We start from the raw sequence: 22,412 nt of genomic DNA on the forward strand, positions 1-22,412 counted from the left end.
CCCTTTCATTCAGGTAAAACTGTAAATTTCCCAACGCGCCATTGTTCTTCAGGATTGCCCAGAGCTCCCTAGAAATCCCCGAATACTTTTTTGGTATTTAAATCTCCGATAGATAGGACCAATGTAAATTTTGTGACATTCAAACCTTTTCTAGTTCACAAATCAGTCACCCTTGTCACAGTTATTGAAATTCCGCAACTCGCCACACCAGGACGGTGGAAAAAGCGGGCGCGGTCTTTGTTGCCGACCAGGCTTTTGATCGCCAGAGAAAATTTACTTACCTTCAGATGAGTGAGCAGAAAAAGAAATAACACTCCCTTTGATTTAGTTAGGAAAATGCAGACATTTGGATTCAGTGCAAACATACAACACTCGCTTGTTTTCGCGATGCAGCCCTCGATTAACCTGTCTTTGCCCAGCGCAAAGTCTATTCAACAACTGCGCGTAGTTGCTTTTTGTCCCGTCCACAAAGAGCCATTGACTATATATTAAAATGATTGTTGAAAGGTAGAGGAGTATGGCACTTAAAAGCAGGGGAAAAAATCCCTGTGACTCAATCAATTAAGGCGAGCAACATTTATGCATTTCAAAAAATGCATGCAGTTACGGGGGGTTGGGGGATGAAGGTTGCATTTCTCCGCAACTCTGTTTAAAACCCAGCAGCCCGGGCCGAGGGTTTAGCAGAAGCGTCTGCATATTCATTAGGTCTAATTATTTTCTAGTAAGGAAAACACAAAAAGCCAAGAGTCGGAATCCTTCAATTTGCCCTTTGTTTCTAACTTCATTTGGCTTCTTTGCAGCTGAATCAGAGCCCTAAACTCTTTTCTCAGACAAAGAGACCTCAACTCATCCTTTCACAGGCAGCCCGGTTAGGAAACTCACCAGTGCCTGGGCGAGAGGAAAATGAAAATGAATATTTTTGCCCAGCTGCCTGCTCAGGCTGCACTGGCTGCAGGAAGGCAGGGTCAGAGTCGGCCTCTCCTCCTTTCTGGTTTTCTGGTCTTTTCACCAACTAGACTCCTGCTTGGGGTTGGTGAGCTGAGCTGCTCTTTTCCTGGGTTCTCCCTCCTCAAAACTGGACTTCTTTTAGTTGGGATGATTTCCTGGTGTCTGAGGGAACCTGGCTGAGCATTTGAGCTTGTTGTGCTGGGAAACAGAAATTTGAGAAAGAAAGAAAAAAAAAATCAAATGTTCAGTCCCCAGCAACAAGTCTGAGTGCAGCAGCCCCTGAATTCCCTGCCAACTTTGAGCAGAACTGGGATGGGGAATGGAGGCAAAGGGATTGAGGGTTTGTTTGTTTTAACTGCCATACACTTTGTTCAAAAAAGATATAGTGGAGCCACTCAGAGTCTTTTCTGTTTCCTGTAAGGGGAATTTGGATCCTGCCTCACGGTAGTCATAAAAATCTTATCTGCAAGGTGAAGTTTTCTCTAGAGGCTGTACTGCTTTCACCAGGGAGAACAAATATTGAACCCACCTCGCCTGCTTTTCAAAAAAAAGAAAAAACAAGGGAGGGGAACTGAGGAGAGAAGGGTAGCGGTTGGGAGGGGGGAAGAGGGAAAATAATTCTTCAAAAAAGAAAAATCAGTCCTCTTCTTTCCAGTCCGTGGAATATCCAAGGGGGACGTTGACAAGAGGGTATTTTTAGGAAACGCGTCCAAATATACAGAGTAAGAGTGAATGTGAGAGGAAAAAAAAAAAAAGTTGTGGGTTGTAGAAGTTATCAAGTGGGATTTGCGGCGCTCTCTGCAGGAAACGCAAGCGGCTCCAGTTCAAAGCCACATGCACCAACGTGACATATAAGCCATTAAAATATCATCCTGACGGCTCATTTCTGCTTCATCATACATTCCCTAACTGCTCCCCGAAAGCTGGAAAAGGAGAAATGAAAGATGACCGCCTCGCTGGAACCACAAAAGAGAGGCTTGGAGGGTTCTGTGGTCCCCCCTCAGCCACCCCAAAGTGATGTGCAGAAATGAGGCGATCTCGGCAACAGGTGGAGCAGGGTAAGTGCGTGAGTCCGGGGGGCAAGCTGACCGGACCTGTACCCCCAGCCGCGGGGTAGAACGCACCCTTATCTCGGCCACTGGCACCCAAACCCCTCTGGGGTAAAAGGCCCAGCTAGATGTTTATCCCCATTTCCCCCTCCTTAGCCCCCCAACTGTGGGTATAGGCCCCACCCCACTGACACTGAGGGGAGGAGGGGGCCCTTCCGCGGAGAGAGGCTACGCTGGGGATGAGTCCATCCCTTCTACTCAGAGGGGGGTGGGCAAGGGGGATGAATGGGGCTCCCACTGGCACTCGGACCAAGAGCAGTTCGTTGCCTGTCCGCCTTCCCTCCCCTCTCTGTAAATCGCCTGGGTGCCCCACCGTTGGCACCAGAAGGGGAGTCATGGCCCTGAGCTTCCCTCGCCCCCGGGCCGGCGCAGGAGAGCGGGGGGCCTGTAGGCAGCTTCTCTGTCCTGCGCCCCCCACCCTCACCCAGGACGGCTCCCCTCTCCGGGGTCAAAGGAGCCGAGTTAGGCCGGCTGGCTGCAAGATGATGAAGCCTCTCCGCCCCAACCTGCCGGGAGATGCCGGCTGGGTCAGCTGCGGGGCCCGCATCCTCGCCCTCGTGCGGTCTGGTCCTGCCTCGGGACGCTGACCGCTGGATCCACTCTCTGCGCGCGGCCTCCCGTGGAATGGGGACTTGGCTTTCTTTCTCCCGGATGCGAACTAGGGCTACGACTAGCTCCCAAGGGGGAAGGCCGCAGCTATCTGGGGTTCTTGGCACTACCCTAGACATCTAGAAGCCTTAGAAATTAGGGACCAGTGGGGCGGGAACCGAGTCAGACTGTGAAAGAAATCTAGCAGTATCCCAAAGGTTTAATAGGAAAGTTTGGAGTTGATGAATAGTCCGTGGGGACAGCTGGGAGCCAGCGAGGTCTTAGGAATGGAGAAGGGGCGTTGGAGGGGCCGCAACTTGGCCTGCACCGTCTGCAGGAAACTCCCTTTGGACTTCAAGGTCATATTTCTACCCCCTTTCCAACAGCAATGGCCTCAGAGCGACCCGCGAAGAGGCACCACGTACCCTTCCACTTTAGCCGCCGGCAGCTTGGAGGCAGGGAGCGATTCAAAGGGACGGTTCAATGTCCAGGCTGGTCCTTTAAGGGACCCACTAACGCAGATTCTATTCTGGACACACGGAGGTCGCCCCGACTTCAGCTCCCAGCTGGAGGAACCCTAGCTTCTCCCTCTAGGGAGCAGAAGAATGAGCCAAGGCCGTCGCACAACTCAGCCTCGAAGCCCAACTTCCTGGCGCCTGAGGGCCCAACGGAGGGGAGCCCGGGAGGTGCCGGGTGCAGCTGGCGAGCGCAGACCGCGGGCAGAGGCCGGGAGCCGTTTTGCCTTTAGCAGGGACGCTCCTAAGTATCCTGCAGGCAACACCCCCCCGCCCCGCCCCCCGCTCTGCACCTGCCCCGCTGGCTGAGCTGTGGCCGAGAGGCGGGCATCCCTTTGCCGGCGCGCCCGCGGGGTAATAAGTGTGGAGCAGCGGGTAAGGCTCCGGGACTGAGATCGCTGGCTTGGGAAGCAGGCTGAAGACGACCTCTGACCTTGGGCAGGAAACTCCCTTTGGATTTCACGACCCCACAACGTGCAGCCTTGGTGTTCCCCCGCAAAGAAAAATGATGCCTTTTGCCTGTACCCACTGGCCCCACTTTTGTGGCTCTCCCCTAACACGATGAATTACCGATGCTCATTGGCACCCTTTCCTTGTCTCAAGGGAAGGAAGGCAGATTCTAATAAGTTTCCAGGTTGTGCTCCCGGCTGGAGATTCAGTGCCCAGGGCTGGAGTGAAGAGGAGACAAGTCAGGAGCAACCATTTGGGGGAAACCAAGCCGAGAATTTTCAGGGCTTTTAGATCCCTGGGTTGGCAATAATCTGAGGTCCAGGGACCCAGGGACAGCTCCTAGATTCTCTTACCCCTCCTTCAGTGAGATGACTGGCTTGCTAAGTGGGGTCAGAATTTGAACCAAAGGAGAAGATATTTACCCAGGTTCCGTGCACAGGCCGGTGATGGAGCTGCTACAGGAGCAGCCTAAGGTCGGTCCCAGTTGCCTGCCTGAAGTCCAGCCTCTGAAACATTTGTTTGCATGCCTTTGGGTTTATAATGCACAAAGGACCGCCAGGACTGGGGGTAGAAGTGACCCAAGCCTCTCCAAGGGAGGGCTCGGGCAGCATTGTGGGTGGACAGAGGTCTCTAGGGAAACTCACACCCATTTCCCTCTGAAGCAAAAAAGTAAATTCTATTAGTTCCAACCAACCAGGACTTTTCCTGTGCCAGACATCCTGCCATGAGGAAATTTTAGAGCAAGGACTCCCAGCATGCCGCCCTTCTGTAGGAATGTGAAGTTGGGCTTCCTTTCTTTCCTGATCTGTGCGGGAAGGAGCTTATTACCTTTGGGGACAGATGCCTTTTGGTTAGAAAGAATTGAAAATAAATAAAACACTCTGGGAAAAGGTGAGTCTAACCCCCTACCCCCACCCCTCAGACTTGAACCTAGAAAAGAAGGGAGAGGGAAGGGTGAAAACACCTAAGCCAGTTCAAGCCTGGGTTGGGGATTGAAGGCTAGAGAAAGAGATCTTTGAGCACAGAGAACTGGAAAGCCTTTGAGATAGCAGAGCCCCACTTGGATTTGGCCTGTGGTTCAACAAGTTAAACAACTGCTTGTTCTGTGGGCTGGAGTGTCAAGACAGGCAGACGTCCTCATTGACAGAGAGCTTGCTGTGTTTGTCCAGCCTGAGAACTTTTCAATGACTGTTTGTCTTTCTAGTCCAAATTGAGGGTTGGGGCTGGGTGAATCGCCTGTTTGGCTGCTCCACTGCTTTCAGCCTTGCCTGACAGATGCAGAGATTCCCCAGGATGGGTTTAAGTCTTTAAGATGGCCAAAGACTGGGTAGCTGTATCCACAAAGTAAATCTGATAAGGAATGCGAATATTTTGGGGGTGGAGTGGGTTCTTTCTGAGCTTCTTGAGCAAGAAATGTGGACAGACAGGACCAAATGATAGAAAAGATCTCCCCGCAATCTGATGAGTTTTACATTAACTTTGAAAAACCAACAGCTACCGCTTCCAAATGGGTGAGGAGGTGCAAGCCATATGAGGTTTAGGGATTCCACATCACCTTGGGCATAACAGGAGCTACGAATCTGCAAAAAACTCCCTCTCCTATCAGTTTCAACACTTACAACTCAATTTTTAACCTGCTAACCTCCCCAAGGACACCCAGCCCGCCTTCTCGCTATACTTAATTAATTAATAAGTTTAAAGAAAATGATGGGGGCTTCTCAGATTTAAAAAATTTCAATTTCTGGCATGAAACATGTTCGAACATTGGCTGATGGAAAGGGTGCGTACCTCTATTTGCGAAGAGACCCACAAATAAGTTACAGATTAAAGTCTAGTTGGAAAATGATGTTTTTTAAATATTTTTCATCGCCCAGGATATATTATTTTGCTGTAAAGAGGGACAGTTCTCAGCAGAATTCTTTCCCTTCCAAATTTGAAAATAGTCAAAGAAACACTGAAAAGCTCTTCAGACCAGCACTTTCTTTTTCACTCATACAGTCAGTCCACACAGTCTTGCCATACAAACATGTTAGGAAATCATTTAACTAGTGACTGTCTTTTCTTCCCAAACAGGCTTAAAGTCAGAAAATGAGATCCAAGACTTCTTTGGTGATGAGGAAACGAATACGGCTTTACCGAAACGCCCTGAAAGAGCCAAGTAAGTTAGTATCCTCATTTGAATACTGGTCTGCTGAAGTTATTTTTTAAGTCGGAAGTAAGTTACTTTTGTATGTTTTGTTGTTGTTGATTTTTGTTTCTGTTGGTTGTGAGTTTGGGGTGTTTCTTGAGTTTCAGTGAAACTTAAAACAACACCTTAGTGTTTGATGCATTTGCATACAAATCAACAACACAACTTCCCACCAGCAACCAGCTAATCCCCCTCAATGTCTACTCATCTGGACGTTCTAGAATTAATATTTGACGACTCTCTCATTGAAACAACAACCCCTGACCTTCTGCAGTTCCACTGTCACATTATTCTATGACATATTCATCTTGAATTCATTTCCGGACGATTTGATTGGAATGAGGTTTGACATGTATTGGCTTCCATGAAAGGAGCAGACTTTGATCTTGGTGATGGGGTTTACATGATATGCATCATCTTTACCAGGGACACCAGCCTTCTGCAATGTGGCAGCCACGATGTTCCCACAATGTGGTGTCTGAACGGGAAGTGACTGACAGCCGCTCTGTCAGGAATACCTTCATTGTGAAGAATTTAATTTAATATTCCATTTAGAATAAGCATATGATTTAGGGTTGAGAGTTTCCCCTTTCAGGCATCTAGTCTGCCTCATTTCAACTACACCACCAGCTGAGGTTGCCTCCAATACCAACAGCTGCCTTGTTGGTAGGAAAAGCAACCTTCTTAACAAAAGCTAAATGGACAACTTACGAAATGACTCTCTTCTATTATTTTGGGAAGATTTGATGGCAGAATTCTCTAGAGAAATGTGGTTATTATGTAAATTCCGTTGTTTTAATTCCTCAGTGCTGTTCTGGAAGATCCTTTAACCATGTTTACTAATTATTTGTCAAAAGACGGTTTGTTTGGAAATTAAATTTTATCCAAGCATGTTTTCTTTCATATGCACTTCCACTAATGATAATTAAACCCCAAACTTCCATAGCAGAGGGGAGGAGTATCTTCCTTTATCTTCAAAATGCTGATAGATCTCACCTCCTCTTATAATGTGGTCATGGACCCATAGAAGGCTTCAGGGGCTTAAGGTATATTTTCCCCCCTTAAGACTAGAGACAGCTTCTCACTCTAGGAATCTTCAATTCTGTCTGTGAATAACCTATGAAAGGATTTGCCCCCCTGCTTTGGGTGTAACCCTAGCTAGAAACAGAGAAGAAAAGATTAAAACAGTGACTCTGCAGACCAAAATGCAGAATATTCAGCCAACAAAGTTAGTGCTTTGGCCAGGCTCTGTGCAGTGGCCCTCAGTTTTTGGGATCCTGGCTCTCAGCATAACCTGCAAGAGATCATCACTTAGCATTGATGAAAAGATCAAAATAGAAAAAATAGCCCAGCTATTGACTGTACATCTCTCTCATTTTTTTTTTCTCTCCAAGGAAGAGAAATTAGACCTTTGCCCACTTAAGCCAGTGATGTGAGGAGCTATGGCAGATGGTAGGGTCACCAAATATGTTTCTATCCAGCAGGACTAGAAAATCCCTTTAGTTTATGATGTTGCTTTATCATGGCTGGAGTAAACCATGCTTAGGGCATGATTCTGATGTCTGGAGGGATGTTTGGAGTCTGGTGGTGGAACTCGCTCCGAACAGGCTCCTATGAAAATCCCCAGTGCTTCTTGAAACTGCTGAAGATCTCTGAGCTGCAGAATGTATCTTTTTTCCTTCTGTATATTAAGCAGAAATGTGGACTCAACAATGCTATAACTCCCCAGCATGGTTAGTAGACTGCTCCAGTCAAGCATTTGGTATTTGGGGTAAGTGTGGTGAGATAACTTTCTGAAAGAAAAATTCTGAGCATTACTGAGGGACACCACTACTCAGCCTGCCCAATCAATAGTCAATGGAACCTGGAATCCTTGCTTCCTGGGTTCTGAAAGACTCAGAGGAAGAGACTTGAAAACTAAAATATGCCTCCCTGATTTCAGTGCCCCACCTGTCATCTGTGACTAGCTGGATACTGCTTTGGGATTTATTTCATAGAATCACCTTGAAGACCCTTATATAATCACCCCAAACGTCCCTCTTCATAAATAATAGTGAGTAAATGGATTTTTTCCCTCCCTCTTTCTATCCCTGGGGAAATGTCTCTCTGGGAGAATGCATGGTCCCATTCTGTGTTTAGCCAACCAAAGTGTGAACCACGTGGCTCCAAGGCACTTGCAAAGATTAAGCAACCTTAGTGACCTTAGGTCAACTGACCCCTGACTTCTCAAGAAGCATCTACCCAGGATGCATCCAGATGTTTTCAGTACTTCAAGAGAAGGCTGCATCTGGGAAGGAGCTCCATGGGGCCGGGTGACTGTCCGTGAATTTGGCTGAATCAGATGCATCTGCCCTTTCATTGTTGGCACAAAAAGTCATACACATGTTCAAAGCTTTTCAAGGGTAAAATTATCAAGAGACACTGTGTGGTGTAGTAACAGTCTATGTATGTAAAACCTCTACTTCTTATCCCTGGTTTCTGTGGAAGTGCTTAGAATTCCAGGGGAAGAGGTGTCCACAAACTCAGATGGTCAAAAGGAAAAAAAAAAAAAAAAGCATCTTCGTTTTCACCACCTTCTAATGGAATGTTATATGCTATGAGTGTGGGCAACAAACACAGGATTATTAAAGTTCACTAGCTTCACCAGGTTTCCAAAAGAGTCCACAACCAAAGACCAACTTGAATACTCCTGTTCTGTGCTGTTATTCAAAGCTTTTGACACAGATGGGGTCACAGCGCCTATACTAAGTGGTTCCTCTTTGTGCAAATCAGTTTTAATGGAAGCCAAAGTAGATGGTTAGTTTGACAAACAACCTGAACATTAGGTTGTAGATCACCTACTTTTGGATGGGAAAGTAAATACTTTAATTTAAATAAAATAATTTAATTGCTGGACTACTGCAGCAGTGCCCCTACACTTAGGCCTGAATGCTACAGGAAGATCTAAGTTCTATGCTGATAAATGGTTAGGAGAAAGAGCCTTTGGGCCAGAGGTCCCAAAAAGGAAAACACTGGGTTTGTTTTTGGACTATGTGTTTTCAGAACCCATCATGGGTTCGTGGGTTTGCCTAGACCACTGTACCATTCAAAAGACACCTTCTCGGTGGGACGCCTTGAAACCAGCGCTTTGTGGAAGGGAAAATGGGGGGCAAGCATACGGAAAGGAGGCACCTGTGGGCAGAGGGGATAAAATCCAGCAAGGGCGAGTGTGGGAGAGGGTGAAAGCTCGGGAAAGGAGACAAATCCTCCAAGTCTAGCCTCAGCACTACTGGGTGGAAGCCCTTGGTTTCAGAGCAGAAGGGGTCCGGCTGTCAAACGCTCTCCTTCAGCTTCTTCTTCTTTTTTTTTTGTAATGCTAACGCAGCATCTATTGGTAGCTTGCTTAAGCTCTTCCGGCCAGAGGAGCAGAAAGACCAGGACTTGTCAAAGCCGAGGGAAATCGCTGTGGAAGTTAATCCCTCACCAAATTGCGGCCCTGAGCAAGGAACAATGCATTAAATGAAGAAAGTCTCAAAGACTCTGCCAACCATTATTCATAAGTTAATTATTTTTAAAAAATTAAAAGAAATCCTTATTGACTGACCAGGAAATGTTTAAGAATAGTCCTTGGTGTTGGGGGTGGCTGAGGCAACTCAGTCAACTCCATCAGGGTACCCTGTAACATGTCCAAACTCCTCACCCCCTCCTAGGGGAGCCGGGTCTTTTACCCAATCCTTAAAACTTCTCTTAAGTCTTTCACTGCTTTGAGGGCGCTTTCTGTGGCCACCGGGAAGGCCCGAGAGAACTTAGGTTGGCATTTTCGGCTACTGAGTGCAAGGCCAGCTTGAAGGCAAGCAGCCCTTTAAATCGCCGGGTGCTCCAGCCGGCCCCAACCGGTCGGCACAAACAAAGAACCGCTCTCCACCCCCCTTCCCCGCCCCCGTTGAGGCCACACTCGGCTAAGCCAGGAATGAAGACTGAAGGCTTCTACCACCCGCCGACCTCCCACCCCAAGACAGAGGAACCCGCAGCCCAGGAGGGCGTCCGGAGAGAGGAGGCCGCGGCCGGCCGTGGCTCTCACAGCCTGGCCGGAAAACGTGCCCTTGGCTCTAGGCAAGCTAGTAGAGGACAGACTCCGGCCGCGGGCAACAAGTGGCCTGAGGGCGCTCAGAGTGGAAGTGATTTTCAAGTTTCCTTTCCCAGGGCTCCGTCTGACGGCTGGGTACCTAGTTCAGGACCGCAGACGGACCGAGGGAAGAGACCTGCGGTCGAGGACCCTCCCTCCTCGCTGCGCTCCCCTCGCCTTTGTCTCTGTGGCCCATCGACCCCCGGCTCGCTGTGATTTGCGGCGGGGAGGAAGGATCCTTAGGCCCTCTCCGGAGGGAGGCGTGGATTCGAAACCAGCCTCTCCTAGGTCATGACCGTCTCTGGGCCATTCCTGGGGCTCGGTTCCGGGCCCGATTCTAGAGTCCGCCCGTCTCTAAGCGTTCCAGGCACCCGGGAAGAGGGGCCGACAAGGCTAAACGGGAAAAATATGGAGTGGAGGGAAGAGAGAGGAGGAGCGGAGAAGAAAGGATCTAAGTAGGAAGGCGAAGTGTGGTCAGAGGCTCGTGGAATTGAGAGCGAGAAAGAGCGAGAGCGAGAAAGCTGAGCGACACGAGCAAATTCGGAGAAAGCGAGAAAACAAAATTAGGGGCAAGGGCTGCTAGCCCGGGAGCTCCCCTGCTCTCGGCCTCCTAATCTGCAGCCGCCTTTCCTCCTGGGATCCCCGGCCCTCGTCTCCTCCCGACACCTGGGACCAGCTGCCGAAGCAGGCCGCCGTCCCTGCGCGCCGGCGGTGGCAGAGTTGGGGAGCTCCGGGCCTCCAGGAGGACATGACGCACATCGCAACGCCCCCTCCCCGAAATCTTGGTGGCTAGAGGCAAAACCCAGCCTCGCTCGCTTCCGAGAGCGCGGAGGCCGAGCAGATCTGCCTAGCTTTCGGGAGCGAAGGGGGAGGGGGCCCACGAATAGAGAAAAGAATACGTGCCCGGGTCAAAGCGCATGAGCAGTAAGGGCGCGAGATGGGGGGTGGGGAGGGGAGCGCGAGCAGTTGTGACTCTGTACGTGTGTGTATGTGTGTGTGTCCCCCGTGCGGAGAGACCTGTCATCGCTGACGTCGGACCGGGCCGCGAGCCAATGGGCGACCTAGGCGATTGTTCCTCTCGGCGGGCCCGGGCCACGGCCCCGAATCTCTATTCATTTCCTCACGCGCCCCGCTGCTGCCTCTGTAGTGTAAGGGATTTCAAGTAGACATTAAAGACCGAGAGAGAGAGGAAGAAAAAAAAAGTCACAACCCAAAACTCGGGGGGCGGGGGGAGAACTTTGCAGAAGTTGTTTGTGATTGTTCTCTCCCCTCCGCGCTTTTAGGTGACAGTGGCGTGAGTGCCCCGACCCAAGGAGCTCCAGGGAGCCCCGGCCGGGATGCAGCAAGCCTCCTTCTCTCAGCCGATCTGGGCGCTGAAATTCGTATATACGGCCGGGGCGCTTGGGCACCACCAGCACTTACAACATCGCCACTTCCCCCACCTCCACTCCCCCGGGGAGCTGGCCGCCAAAGCGCACTCGGAGCGGCCGGTCGGACCCCTTTGGAGCAGAGCCCGGGGACCCCCAGCAACCCACAGACTCAGCTTTGCGCACCCCACTACCCCTTCCATCTACCCCGCCGCCACAATCACTCTCCTGCTCATGAAGCGGCAGGGGGCTCTACGAAACAGCCGCCCAGCCGGACCGCGGTGGCGGCGCTTGCCCCGCGTTGTCCACCCGGGTCGCAACGGCTGCCATCTGACTCTCGGTCCCGGCGTTGACCGCGGAGGCCGTGGTGTGGCTGGGCTGGGCCTGCCCCCTGGGGCCCGGTAGAACGCTCAGCCCACGCCACACGTTCTCATTCGCACTATTTGTCTCAACAACAGGTAGCAGCTCCGGACACCATGGCCCCCAGCTCGCTGCCGCCTCCAGCCCCTCGGTGTTCCCGGGCCTTCACGAGCAGCCTCCCCAGGCCTCCCCTAGCGGCACTCTGAATGGACTCCTGCGTCTGGGGCTCCCCGGAGACATGTACGCGCGACCTGAACCCTTCCCGCCGGGACCTGTGTCCCGCAGCGACGCCCTGGCAGCTGCCGCAGCCCTGCATAGCTACGGGGGCATGAACCTGACCATGAACCTCGCCGCGCCCCACGGTCCCGGCGCCTTCTTCCGCTACATGCGCCAGCCCATCAAACAGGAGCTCATCTGCAAGTGGCTGGCGGCCGACGGCCCCGTGCCCCCGCGCCTTTGCTCCAAAACTTTCAGCACCATGCACGAGCTGGTCACGCATGTCACCGTGGAGCACGTCGGAGGCCCTGAGCAGGCCAACCACATCTGCTTCTGGGAGGAGTGTCCGCGCCAGGGCAAGCCCTTTAAAGCCAAATACAAACTTGTAAATCACATCCGCGTGCACACGGGCGAGAAGCCCTTCCCCTGTCCTTTCCCGGGGTGTGGGAAAGTCTTTGCTAGATCAGAAAATCTCAAAATACACAAAAGAACTCACACAGGTCAGTATTCGGCACTGTCTGTTTCGTGCGCACCCTCTGGGGGAAAAGGGGGGCCTCCTTGGGGCCTTCGAGCTGGATTTCCTCAAGTTCCACCTGGGGGGAGGAGGAATATTTTGGTGTTTCCATGAGCCAAGTTCATAAAATATTAATTATGCCCTTCTATTAGAATCTCAGAAGTTTCCTGAGGCTGTGTGTGGGAAGGATAGTGTGAGATTTCTGCTGGGGGGGCGGGGGGGGGCGGGGGGGGGCGGGGAGGGTACTTGAGTTTCTGTGTGTGCAAATGTGTGGTCCCTGCTTATCGAGTTTGATATTAAGGTATTCTAAAGGGCACTGTTCATCAGAGTTGTAAAGACATAGGAACAATTTGTTTTCCTGGTCCCTTTGGAATTGTGTGGGGAGTACTCTTCCAGTGGTCAGCCTGACAACCTGACTGCCACCTGGACTTAGAGCTCACCAGGGCCTTGGTGCCTTCTTTAGGATTTGGGAGTCTCATGGGCTAACTTTGCCTCTATTTTGAAAGCCTTGGCCACCCATACTCCGGATGTTTCACAGACCCTTTTGCTTTAGCAGAGACCCAAGGAGACTCATCTGCCTTAAATGTCATTTACTGAGCTGTTAAGTGAAATGGGGACATGTGTCAACAACATCTGTTAGTTCTAGTTAACAGAAAGAAAAGGAGCGAGCTCAAGAGCCTGAAAAGTTGAACTCCTCTGGCCAGAAGCATCTCTAATTAATGCAATTGCAAGGAGAAAGTTTTCACACTTCCCAGAACAGCCTGTGAAGTTATATTAATTAGTTTAGCAGCCAGTGTTTTTGCTCTCCTTAGCTAGGGTTTTCTTGCCTTGCTTCCTCAAAGTTTATGAAGTCAACATCTACCCTCCTCCATTTTGGGGGACGGAGAAGGGCACGTATGGGAGAGACAGAAAGGATGCAGTAAGTTTCAGCTTAGTGCCCCTTTCTACTCCCTGGCATTTTGAATTACCTCTATTCTTGGTGGAAACATCAGCAATTATCAAAGTATTCCCCCAGGCTGGCACTACCCAGGAAAAGAAGCTTGCTAAAATCCCACTTTCTCCCCCCAAACCCTGCAGCCTGGGGGAAGGTCTTCGTCAGGACATTGGCACACTCGGAGGCAAGGAAAGTCCACTGTTAGCCTCCTACTTTATTTCCGGAAACGTACGGTTTATCCGAGCCGTTTCCAGGATCCACCCCCCGCCACAATCTCGTGCAAGAGTTTGTTCCCCGCCCCCTCCGATTTTTATCCAAGGGAAGAAGGAGAGAAGTGAGACCCAGATCGCCGCCCTCAGGCTCGCTTATTCATGGAGCTGGCGACCCGCACCGCGAAGGTAGACTCGAGTCCTGAGCCAGAGAAGGAACTCATTTTTAATGACAGGGGGTTTAAAACAAACAAACTTTTACTGCTCTTTGCCGGCCTACTGTTTGAAGTCCGTGAAGCAGAAAATGGTTAAATTCTCAGTGCAATCGACCTACAGCAGAGAAGCAAGTTCAGTGCGCCCGAGCTGGCTCAGGTTTGCGCCTATTCAGAACAGAATTCTAAGTGCATCCTTTCCCTTTCTACTGGCAGTCCTGATTCATTATCACGGAGTTAAAAAATTTTTCTTTACAGAGCTTCTGCCTTGGCGTTTCCCTCAAACCCTCCTCCTAAGTAATGAAAAGAGAGAAAAACAACAACAACAACAACAAAATGTTTCTGAAATGGCAATAGACCTCACTACAAATTATTCATGAAGACAGTTCTCGATTCAACAGGAAAATAATTGCCTTTTCAAATATTAATGGCGTTTCATTTCCTTGAGTCGCGGAAGCGGCAATCAGGAGCCGCTTTCTTGGGAGTTGAGATTTTCTCGGATCTGATTGCCGGGCCCGGCTTCCGAAGCAGCGGCTCCGAGCCCACTCTGAAAGCTTTCTCTTCGCGGTGGTCACAGCGATCTCGGAACAATGGTGCTGCCGCGAGGGAGACTCGGGCCGGCTGCCCGGCGCCCTTCCCCGGACCCCTGGGCGGGTGGCTCGCCCCACTTTCCCAGGCTGACGGTAGAGGGAGGCAGGGCTGGGATCCAAGGCAGAGGAGAAGAGACAGCGCCGGGGCTGATGCTCGGACAGCCCGGCCCAGCCACAAGTGCGAGAAAATGGCGCGAGCCGAACCGCCCCGCCGCTGCCCAACTTCGTCCGGCGGGCCTGGGCCGGGCCGGGGAAGGAGGCCTCTCGGCGGCTGAGCCTCTGGGAGGAGACTGCCGGCCTTTCAGGACTCAGCCTCAGGCCCAGGCTGCTCGGGGCGGGCTGCAGGACCCCGGCCCAACCCTGCTTCCCCACATCCATCCACCCACCCACCCAGGGCGCAGCGCCCAGATCTGGTGGGAGGGAGAGGGCGGGAGGCTGCGTGTTGGGTGTAGGGGCGGGGTAGGATGGGGTGTGCAGAGTTAGGCGAGGAGTCCGGGGCTCCTCCTGCTGCTGGGGAGAGGCCGGGAGGACGCCCGGGCGCGGCCTCACCTGGCCTCCCCTGGGCCTGCGAACTACCAGCCTGTCCGTATCACCTTCAGTGCCCTGCTTTTTTCGCCTCAGTACCTCGTCTGGGACGAAATCATTGTTTCTGTTTTACGTGAATGTTCAACAAGGCGCTCACAAGATGGGTTGGGGAGGGAAGCAATATTGGGGGTTGCAATCAACCTCAAATTCTATTTCTCCTCTGTTGTCTTAGCAAATCTTGCTTTCTTTTGCAGGCTCTGAATTATATGGTTCTTGTAAGTGATTTTAGAAAGAAAAGACGGAAGGAAGGGAGGAAGAAAAGTTTTAGTTTTGCAGATGCTAACAGGGAGCAGAAGGGAGAAAAAGAGAGGCATATCGGGACACTGGTTTATTCTGCATCGTTCTCCTACTTTTTTTTTTTTTAATAAAATTATACAAGTGTGCCGAGAAACGGCAGATGCCAGCACTGTCCAGTGTTTGCACTGAACTAACAATACTCCTGCAGTGTGAACTCACAGCGGCCGCGAGGTGAGGGAGCCCTGGGCTTCTAACCCGCTGCCTGGCGGAGGCGAGGGTTGTACGCAAACCTCTGGTTCAGCCTAAGCCTCCACGGGACTCGGGAACAGGGGCTTTGTTTATTCAAACCTGACCCAAAGCACTCATCTCTCCTGGAAGCGGCAGGAGAAGGACCACAAAGGCAAACCGTCCTCCAGCCGTGCATCTCTTCCTCCTTAGCCAGACGCTTGGTAGCCTCTCCCTCAACCCAGGGCTCCCGACAGCCTCTATTTGTTTAAAGCGCCCGGACATTTCTTCCCCTCCTTCCCGCAGCATCTGCAGCTCCAGCAGAAACCTGGGCTTCCGGATTCTTGGGGTCCTTTCCTCCCCCAGACGCTAGCGAATCCAGCGGGCTGTGAGCTCCCAGACTGGGGCTCGGTCCGCGGCCAGTATTTCCACCCTAACGCGCGCTCGCGCCTTCCCGCGGCTCTACAGGGCATCGCACTGCGGAGCCGAGCCCTCCCGGGTCTACCCCGGCTGCCCGCTTGCCCTCCGGTCCACCAAGCCAGGCCTGGCCTGACCGCAGCAGCTGCGCTCATCCTGAAGCCGCCGCGACCAAGGTTGGGATTACTGGAGAGGCCATAGATCTCGCTTGGCCCGGGCAGAACCTGCTGGTTTCTTTGCTCAGACCCGGGAGACCGGACCATGGGCCGTGGGTGGTCTGTGGAGGCCGCTCGACCTCTCACAGTCAGTTTGGACTGGGAGAGACGGCTGCCCGAGGCACAGTCTCCAGGAGGCCGCTGGAGCAACGTAATAAAATATTATTGCCTGCGCGCGTATCTGGAGGGATCCGGGACAGTTTAGGCAAGATTTGAAGAATGCTGCTAAATGTTTGCCCTCGGGGGGTAAAGGGGAAGGGGGAGGGGGCTCCATTTCCCGTAAAAATCGCGTCTGAAGTGAATCATTTCTCAGAATACCTTTCCCTGCAACACGAGTCCACATTAGGCACACGCCGTGTGCATCAGCTGCGCATCCTGAAATTATTCCATCGCCTTGGCGTTTGCACAAAACCTACTTTAGGAAACAATGTGGGCCAGGACTGGATGTGTGCGGGGTGGACCACTGGGCGGGGAGCAGGGGGCAAGCAGAGACGCTTGGCTGGAACAGCAACTTTAAATTGAGCAGATGCGAGCTCCTCAGTCAACTCTATTCTCCGGGCAAAGGTGCTTCTGGCTCCGAGTGGAGAAAATTTGGAGGAAAACAACCGGAGTGGATCAGGATGTTCCAAGGAAGGCAACTCGACTAAGATGGAGTCTTTGTCGCTCCTCCTCCTCCCTCCCCTCCTCCCAGGCCCAGGCGGGAGAAGGGGAGGGCTGGAGGCTTGCAGGAGAGAGCTCCCGGGGCGCGCTCTGAGTAGGGGGAAGGGGGTGCCGGGCCTGCTGCGCCGGGGAAAGAGGTTTCTGAATTTTTTGGTGTGGTCCTCTTCCCCAAAATGGAACAGAAACTGGGAAAGGGTAACGATGTTACCCACGCGCACTAATGTCTCTGTGTTGCCTCCACCAGGGGAGAAGCCCTTCAGGTGCGAGTTCGAGGGCTGCGAACGGCGCTTCGCCAACAGCAGCGACCGCAAGAAGCACTCGCACGTGCACACGAGTGACAAGCCCTACACGTGCAAAGTGCGCGGCTGCGACAAGTGCTACACGCACCCCAGCTCGCTGCGCAAGCACATGAAAGTGCACGGGCGCTCGCCGCCTCCGCCCAGCTCTGGCTACGACTCGGCCACGCCGTCTGCCCTCGTGTCGCCCTCGTCGGACTTCGGTCGCGAGCCCCCGGTGGCCTCCTCGGCGGCGGTGGCGGCGCGGGGCGCCGACCTGAGCGAATGGTACGTGTGTCAGGGCGCGGGCCCCGCAGCGGCTGCCCCCGCGGCGCCCCCAAGCCCCGCGCCACCGCCTGGCCCTGCCGCTATCGCCGCCGCCGCCGCCTGTGTTAAGGTTGCTGCTGTGGGTGCTGCTTCCGCGTCCACTGACTGGCAGGTCTAGGCTGGGTTCCTGAGGCTTGAAGAGAGAGTGAGGAAGGAAGCGAGGGAAGAAGGAAGGGAGGAAGGTCACCACTAATAGGGGGTAGAGCTCACCGAATATGCTGATATAATGTACATTGTCTCAAAATATCAATATGGTACCCACATGGATTCTGCAGGCACATCCAGCCCCCTACGCACCCACCCAGATGCCCTCGACTGTGTTGCGTGAAGCCAGGGTTGGGGTAAAGTAAATAAAGAGGCAGAAGGTAAAAAAAAAAAAAAAAGAAGAAAGAAAAGAAAACATCTTCGGAGAGTTTCTGCGCAATCTTGGCAACTGCAGGTGGCACAAGTAAGACCACAAAGCCCTGTGTGGTTCACAGAATAGGAAATGTTTTCCTCGAGGCCTGGGCCTCTCTAACTGCGACCCCTACTCCCTTCCCAGCTCCCAGTCGGAGCCTCCTCGGAATTCCTACGCGGGAAGATGGCAGAGGAAACTCATGAGCCATTATCTTCCCTCCTGTTTTCTTCCTCTTTTGCCTCCCTACAATTCCCCTCCCCCTGCTGTTCAAGTCCCAGATCGAAAAATTTCCAGCCACTTCTGTAAAGGACACGATAGGGAAGTGGGGGGTAGGGGTGGGGGAGGGGGAGGTTAAGCACCTTCCCTGCGGATTATATGCCCCTCCTCCATAGACTGGCCCAGGCACTCTGTCTGCGGACTTGTCTGCGGCTGCGGTATGCATTACATACCAGGGGCGAGAAGTCCCAACACAGGAAATACAAAAGAAAGTGTGCTAAAGGGGCTTTGGGATTCAATGCTCTGAGGACTCCACAGACCAGTCACGCTCTTCCCACGTCCCACCTTGGTCCAGGAGCTGCCTGTGGAATCTTGTGGGTGCTTGGGGGTTTGGGATGCAGAGTGGACCAATGACGTCACTAAGCCTAGGCCTCCGTAGCAAAGGGATCCCGCCTAGGCGACAGTGTCTGGGTGAATCGCGGCAATTCTGTGATGGTCTTTGTCAAAAATCACACAATGTTGGTTTTGTTTTAAAAGGGGGGAGGGGCGCATGGGACAAGAGACAAACTGCAAGAATAAATATTTTGAAGGCAAACACCCAATGGGTCTAGATTGAATGTGTATTTGATGTGCTGGGTTCCAAATCCCCTGAAAAAGAACCAGATGTTGGGGCAGGGAAAAGGAAAAATCTGCAATTGTTGCCAAGGGGGAGGAAAGATCAGGGCCTGGTTCCCAGTCAGTTACCCTCTGAAGGGAAGGATGGTGCTGCCTCAAACTTCTTGCTAAGATTTGGGGGGAGGGGCGGATTAAAAAGACAGGGAAAAGTTTTGGTAGACCCATCCCAGTCCCTTAAGAATTTGGAGCTAAGTAGAAGTGTGATACTCCTACCTATGGGGAGCCCCCAAAGAGCTCAGTTAAAAAGCTGGACACAGCAAACCAGCCCAGATTCTGCCACTCTGTTGGCTTTTCTTATGTTCTTCCTCTTCAGACACTATTGGAAGATTGTCACTCCTGCCCCATCGCCATACACGTCCATCAGATAAATAACGTCCTAACTGGAGAGGGACTGTTTTCATTACCCCTAATAAAAACCAGAATCTTCCTTCCAAATACATCTCTAGTGAATCCGCCCTTGTGGAAGGGGCTCTGCAATCCTCTTCCCGCCCTACCCCCACTACAATAGGTCCCAGAGGCCGTTTGGCCAAGGACTGGAGGTCGGCTGCAAACGGTTCTCTCCCATCCAGCAATTCCCGCCCCGCCGCCAAGGTGCAGGGGACATCTGGGGAACTTGCTTCTTCTGAAGATGTTAAAAAATGTCCCAGTCTCCACAGAGGACTCTTTCTTTCTCTTGCTTTTCTAGGCCCCATTTTTCCTTCCACCCCCATGCAAAATAATGAAATAAAATAAAAAATGCGTAGTCGATCACTAATCGCCTTTAATTTTTCATTTGCTTGTTACAGATGTCCACCGCGTTGCTCGCAAGGTAATCTCGCCCGGCGCAGCTGAGCGCCCGCATCTCGCGCCTGCGACATCAAAGGGGCCGCGCACAAAGCAATGTTTCTTCGCCACGGTGCATCTTCATGGTAAGTTAGGATTTCTATGGCAATGGGCAAGTCGCACTGAAATCCTGAAAGGCCGAGCCTGGAGCCCGTCCAGGCTTTTCATTAAGGACATAATATTTACGTCTAACAGGCCTTTTTTCTTGTGTATACAAGTATATATTTTTGTTTGACGCGGACTAAATCATTTTCATTTAATTTCCGGTAAACAAAACCCACGCGAATGGGCACTTGTTCCCGATCATAATAAAAATGGATAATAATGTGAGGGAAGAAAAGGGCCGCTTGAATCGCCGCTCAGCCCCCTTTGTTTCTGCTTTCTGCGGTGATCAGAGGGCGCATTTGGGTTTGATGGCGAGTTTCTAAAGGCGAGGAAATGGTTTGTAAGAGGGGAAAGAAAAGGAGAAAGGTCTAATCAAACTCGGGTTGTTCAAAGAGTCGGGTTTTGGGGTTGAAAGTGTGAGTTTGACGGTGCATCAGCATGCCGCGTTAGGCTCGCCATGGAAATACGCGCGGGGAGCGGCCGCTTCAAAGGCGGCACACTTCACTGCAGACACTCTATTAAGATACATTTGCGCTGACCTTTGCTTTCACGCCATTTAATACTGTCACTGTGCTCTCCAGTATATACTTCCTCCTTAGGACCTGCCTCGCCAGCGTTTAGGGGTTCACCTTGCACTCTGATGCGGGGGAGGGGCGCTTGACACCAGGGACGCTTTCAGGAAAGGGAGGAGCCGGACTCCGTGCATCTTGACTGCGCCCTGAAGAGGCTCCAGGGTCAGGAGTAAATAACTTTAGGGCAAGCTCGGAAGCTCAACAAATGAGCATCCCCAGCTCGGTTTTGTGCCAAGCAGCTCTCCGCCTCTGGGCCAGGTTGGAGGCCTGAATTTAGATGGGACTTGGGGGAAGGAGCAGGAACCGCCCTGGATGAGTCTGGGGAGTTCAGACTGTGCCTTTGGGACATTTCACTCTGGCCCCCAGCACAGCTCATTCGGCCCCTCTGTCCCAGAAGTTTCTCACACACCCCCAAACTTGTTTCTCCCCAGGGTGGAGTGTAGGGAACCCCTCAAGCCTGGCTGGCCTGGGCATAGATTCAAGAGCCCAAGGCCAAGGGGATAGGGAAGATGGAAGGAAAGTTAGAAGTCCATGTTCCCTTAATTGTCTTGTTGTTTATTTTATCCAAGTACCCCAGTGAATAGGGGAAAAATAAACATGGTGGAAAAAAAAAATCAAACAGTGGAGTCTTCTTTAGTGCCAGTCCTTGTGGTTGAATAAAAAGGATGGTCCGCTTTCTATTCAGCTGAGAAATCTTTGAAGTGGGAGTTATTATCTGAGACATTCCTCCTTGTCGTCCTAACAACGCTGATGAAACGTAAAAGGTTCTTTGTCAGCGATTTGTTCTCCTCTCTGTCAAACTCCCTCTGCCCTGTTAGTTTCAAACCGTTTCTAAAGAGATAAAATCTAACTTCTTAAAAAAAAAAATACATGCACACTACACTAACTGGTAACTTAGGGCTAAGTCCTGCCAAGGGGAAAACAAAAGCATTGCAGAGACATCAGGTCCAGAGCCTGTGGAGGTGTGCAGATGTTGAGGGGGCTCTTTGCCCAGGCTCTGGGACACGAAAGAAAGAATGCAGAGACAGTGCAGGCAGAGGGTAGATACCCTAAGCCCACACTGTGGGTCTGCTTCTCTCTTTGCTGCTCTGCACTCAATCAGTCCAAGTCAGGTCACCTGGGGACCCCTCAAGCTCCCACTATTCTTGTTCCCTATCCTTGGAACCTAAAGCTGCAGCAGAGCAATTGTTCATATTTCCTGCTCCTTCAAAGACAATCTCAGCTAAAAATAGACCCATTGTGTGTTTCTTCCCACTAGCAGCTATCAGCAAGCCCTTTCTGCCATTAATAGAAAGAAGAGGGGCTTGAGGGAGAGAGACATTTTTATAATTTCCTGTTTTCTTCAGCACCTTGGCAATTGGAGTTCAGAAGGTCGTCGACCCCAAAGTGCATGCAAACGTCCCGCTCCCCCATCCACATGTGCAGTCCTTCATTTCATATTGTGCCCAGGAAAAAGAGAGAGAAACTTTCACCCAGTCCAGCTTTCCCCAGACATTTTGATGTGGTTTTAAAGGTGTTTTACAAAAATGAGGATGTTCCAGCCTCGCTACCCCCGTGTGTGCTGACTAAATGATTTGTAAAGAAGTTTCCCCAAGCTGTAACCCATGCTGTTATTATAGTTGCTACAAAATGTCATCTCTTATATTGATTTTTATTTGTTTACTGAAGGTCCCCACATGTTTGTTTATATTGCTAATTTATGGGAAAATGTAATGATTGTAATGAATGTGAATTATACAGACAGGCAAATGTTTTGTGATCATAATTTACTCACGCAAGAAAGCCTGGCTGAAATCTTAGACTATTTGGTACCCTCTCTACCCACACTGTTAGTGATTTATCATCTGTCCCCTTAGCATCCTTAAATTATGAACTAACTCGAAAGGAAAAAAGTTGTTATGTATTTCACTGAAAGTGATTGTTGAATGAAAATATAGTTGAAACCTGTGGTTTAATCTGCTGTAAATATGTAAAAATGAGTTAAACCCGTGATTCCTTTTCCCTCCAAAGATTTTTGTGTACATGGAGATACATTTCCCTATTTTCTTTGGAAATAAACAATGTGATGTTCCTCTTTCCCTTGAAATTCGAGTGTCCTGTTATTGCTTCGTCGTCTTGGGAGAGATCTGGGGCCCGCCCAGCAGCATCCCCTCCTTTTCCCTGCCATCCCTCACGACTTCCAGATACATCTCCAAAGTCTAGTCATTCAGAGCAGCAAAATACAGAAGGACTTACCAAAGCGGCCCTTTTCTTAAAGAAGACTTCTCTCGTCCCCAGTTTCACCCCAGTAACATTGGCACTCATTAACTGGTTTCCATCGTGGAAGGGGAAAAGATAGGCCGATGCTTTCAGTGTGTTCCTGGCAGGGGCTGTCTTGCA

At 51.2% G+C, this 22,412-nt stretch overlaps 1 protein-coding gene across 5 annotated transcripts in view; it reads left to right on the forward strand.

The window, feature by feature from the left end:
• The window catches only part of ZIC4 (Zic family member 4), a 35,297-nt gene extending 13,178 nt beyond the window's left edge, over nucleotides 1-22,119 (forward strand). The window contains exons 1-5 of one of the 5 annotated variants that reach the window (XM_070793437.1): nucleotides 1,749-2,006; nucleotides 5,684-5,768; nucleotides 11,729-12,346; nucleotides 16,889-17,207; nucleotides 19,320-22,119. In XM_070793437.1, coding sequence (XP_070649538.1) covers nucleotides 5,699-5,768; nucleotides 11,729-12,346; nucleotides 16,889-17,207; nucleotide 19,320 — 1,008 coding nt within the window. In that variant the 5' untranslated portion in view covers nucleotides 1,749-2,006; nucleotides 5,684-5,698 and the 3' untranslated portion in view covers nucleotides 19,321-22,119. Of the gene's footprint in view, nucleotides 1-1,748; nucleotides 2,007-4,403; nucleotides 4,502-5,683; nucleotides 5,769-9,698; nucleotides 10,828-11,728; nucleotides 12,347-13,973; nucleotides 14,677-16,888; nucleotides 17,208-19,319 lie in introns of those variants that run through there. The other 4 variants (XM_070793453.1, XM_070793447.1, XM_070793469.1 and 1 more) reach the window with 4 other exon arrangements.
• Nucleotides 22,120-22,412: the final 293 nt, after the last annotated feature.

This window comes from Bos indicus, chromosome 1 (assembly GCF_029378745.1).
Source record: "Bos indicus isolate NIAB-ARS_2022 breed Sahiwal x Tharparkar chromosome 1, NIAB-ARS_B.indTharparkar_mat_pri_1.0, whole genome shotgun sequence".
Classification (NCBI taxonomy): domain Eukaryota; kingdom Metazoa; phylum Chordata; class Mammalia; order Artiodactyla; family Bovidae; genus Bos; species Bos indicus.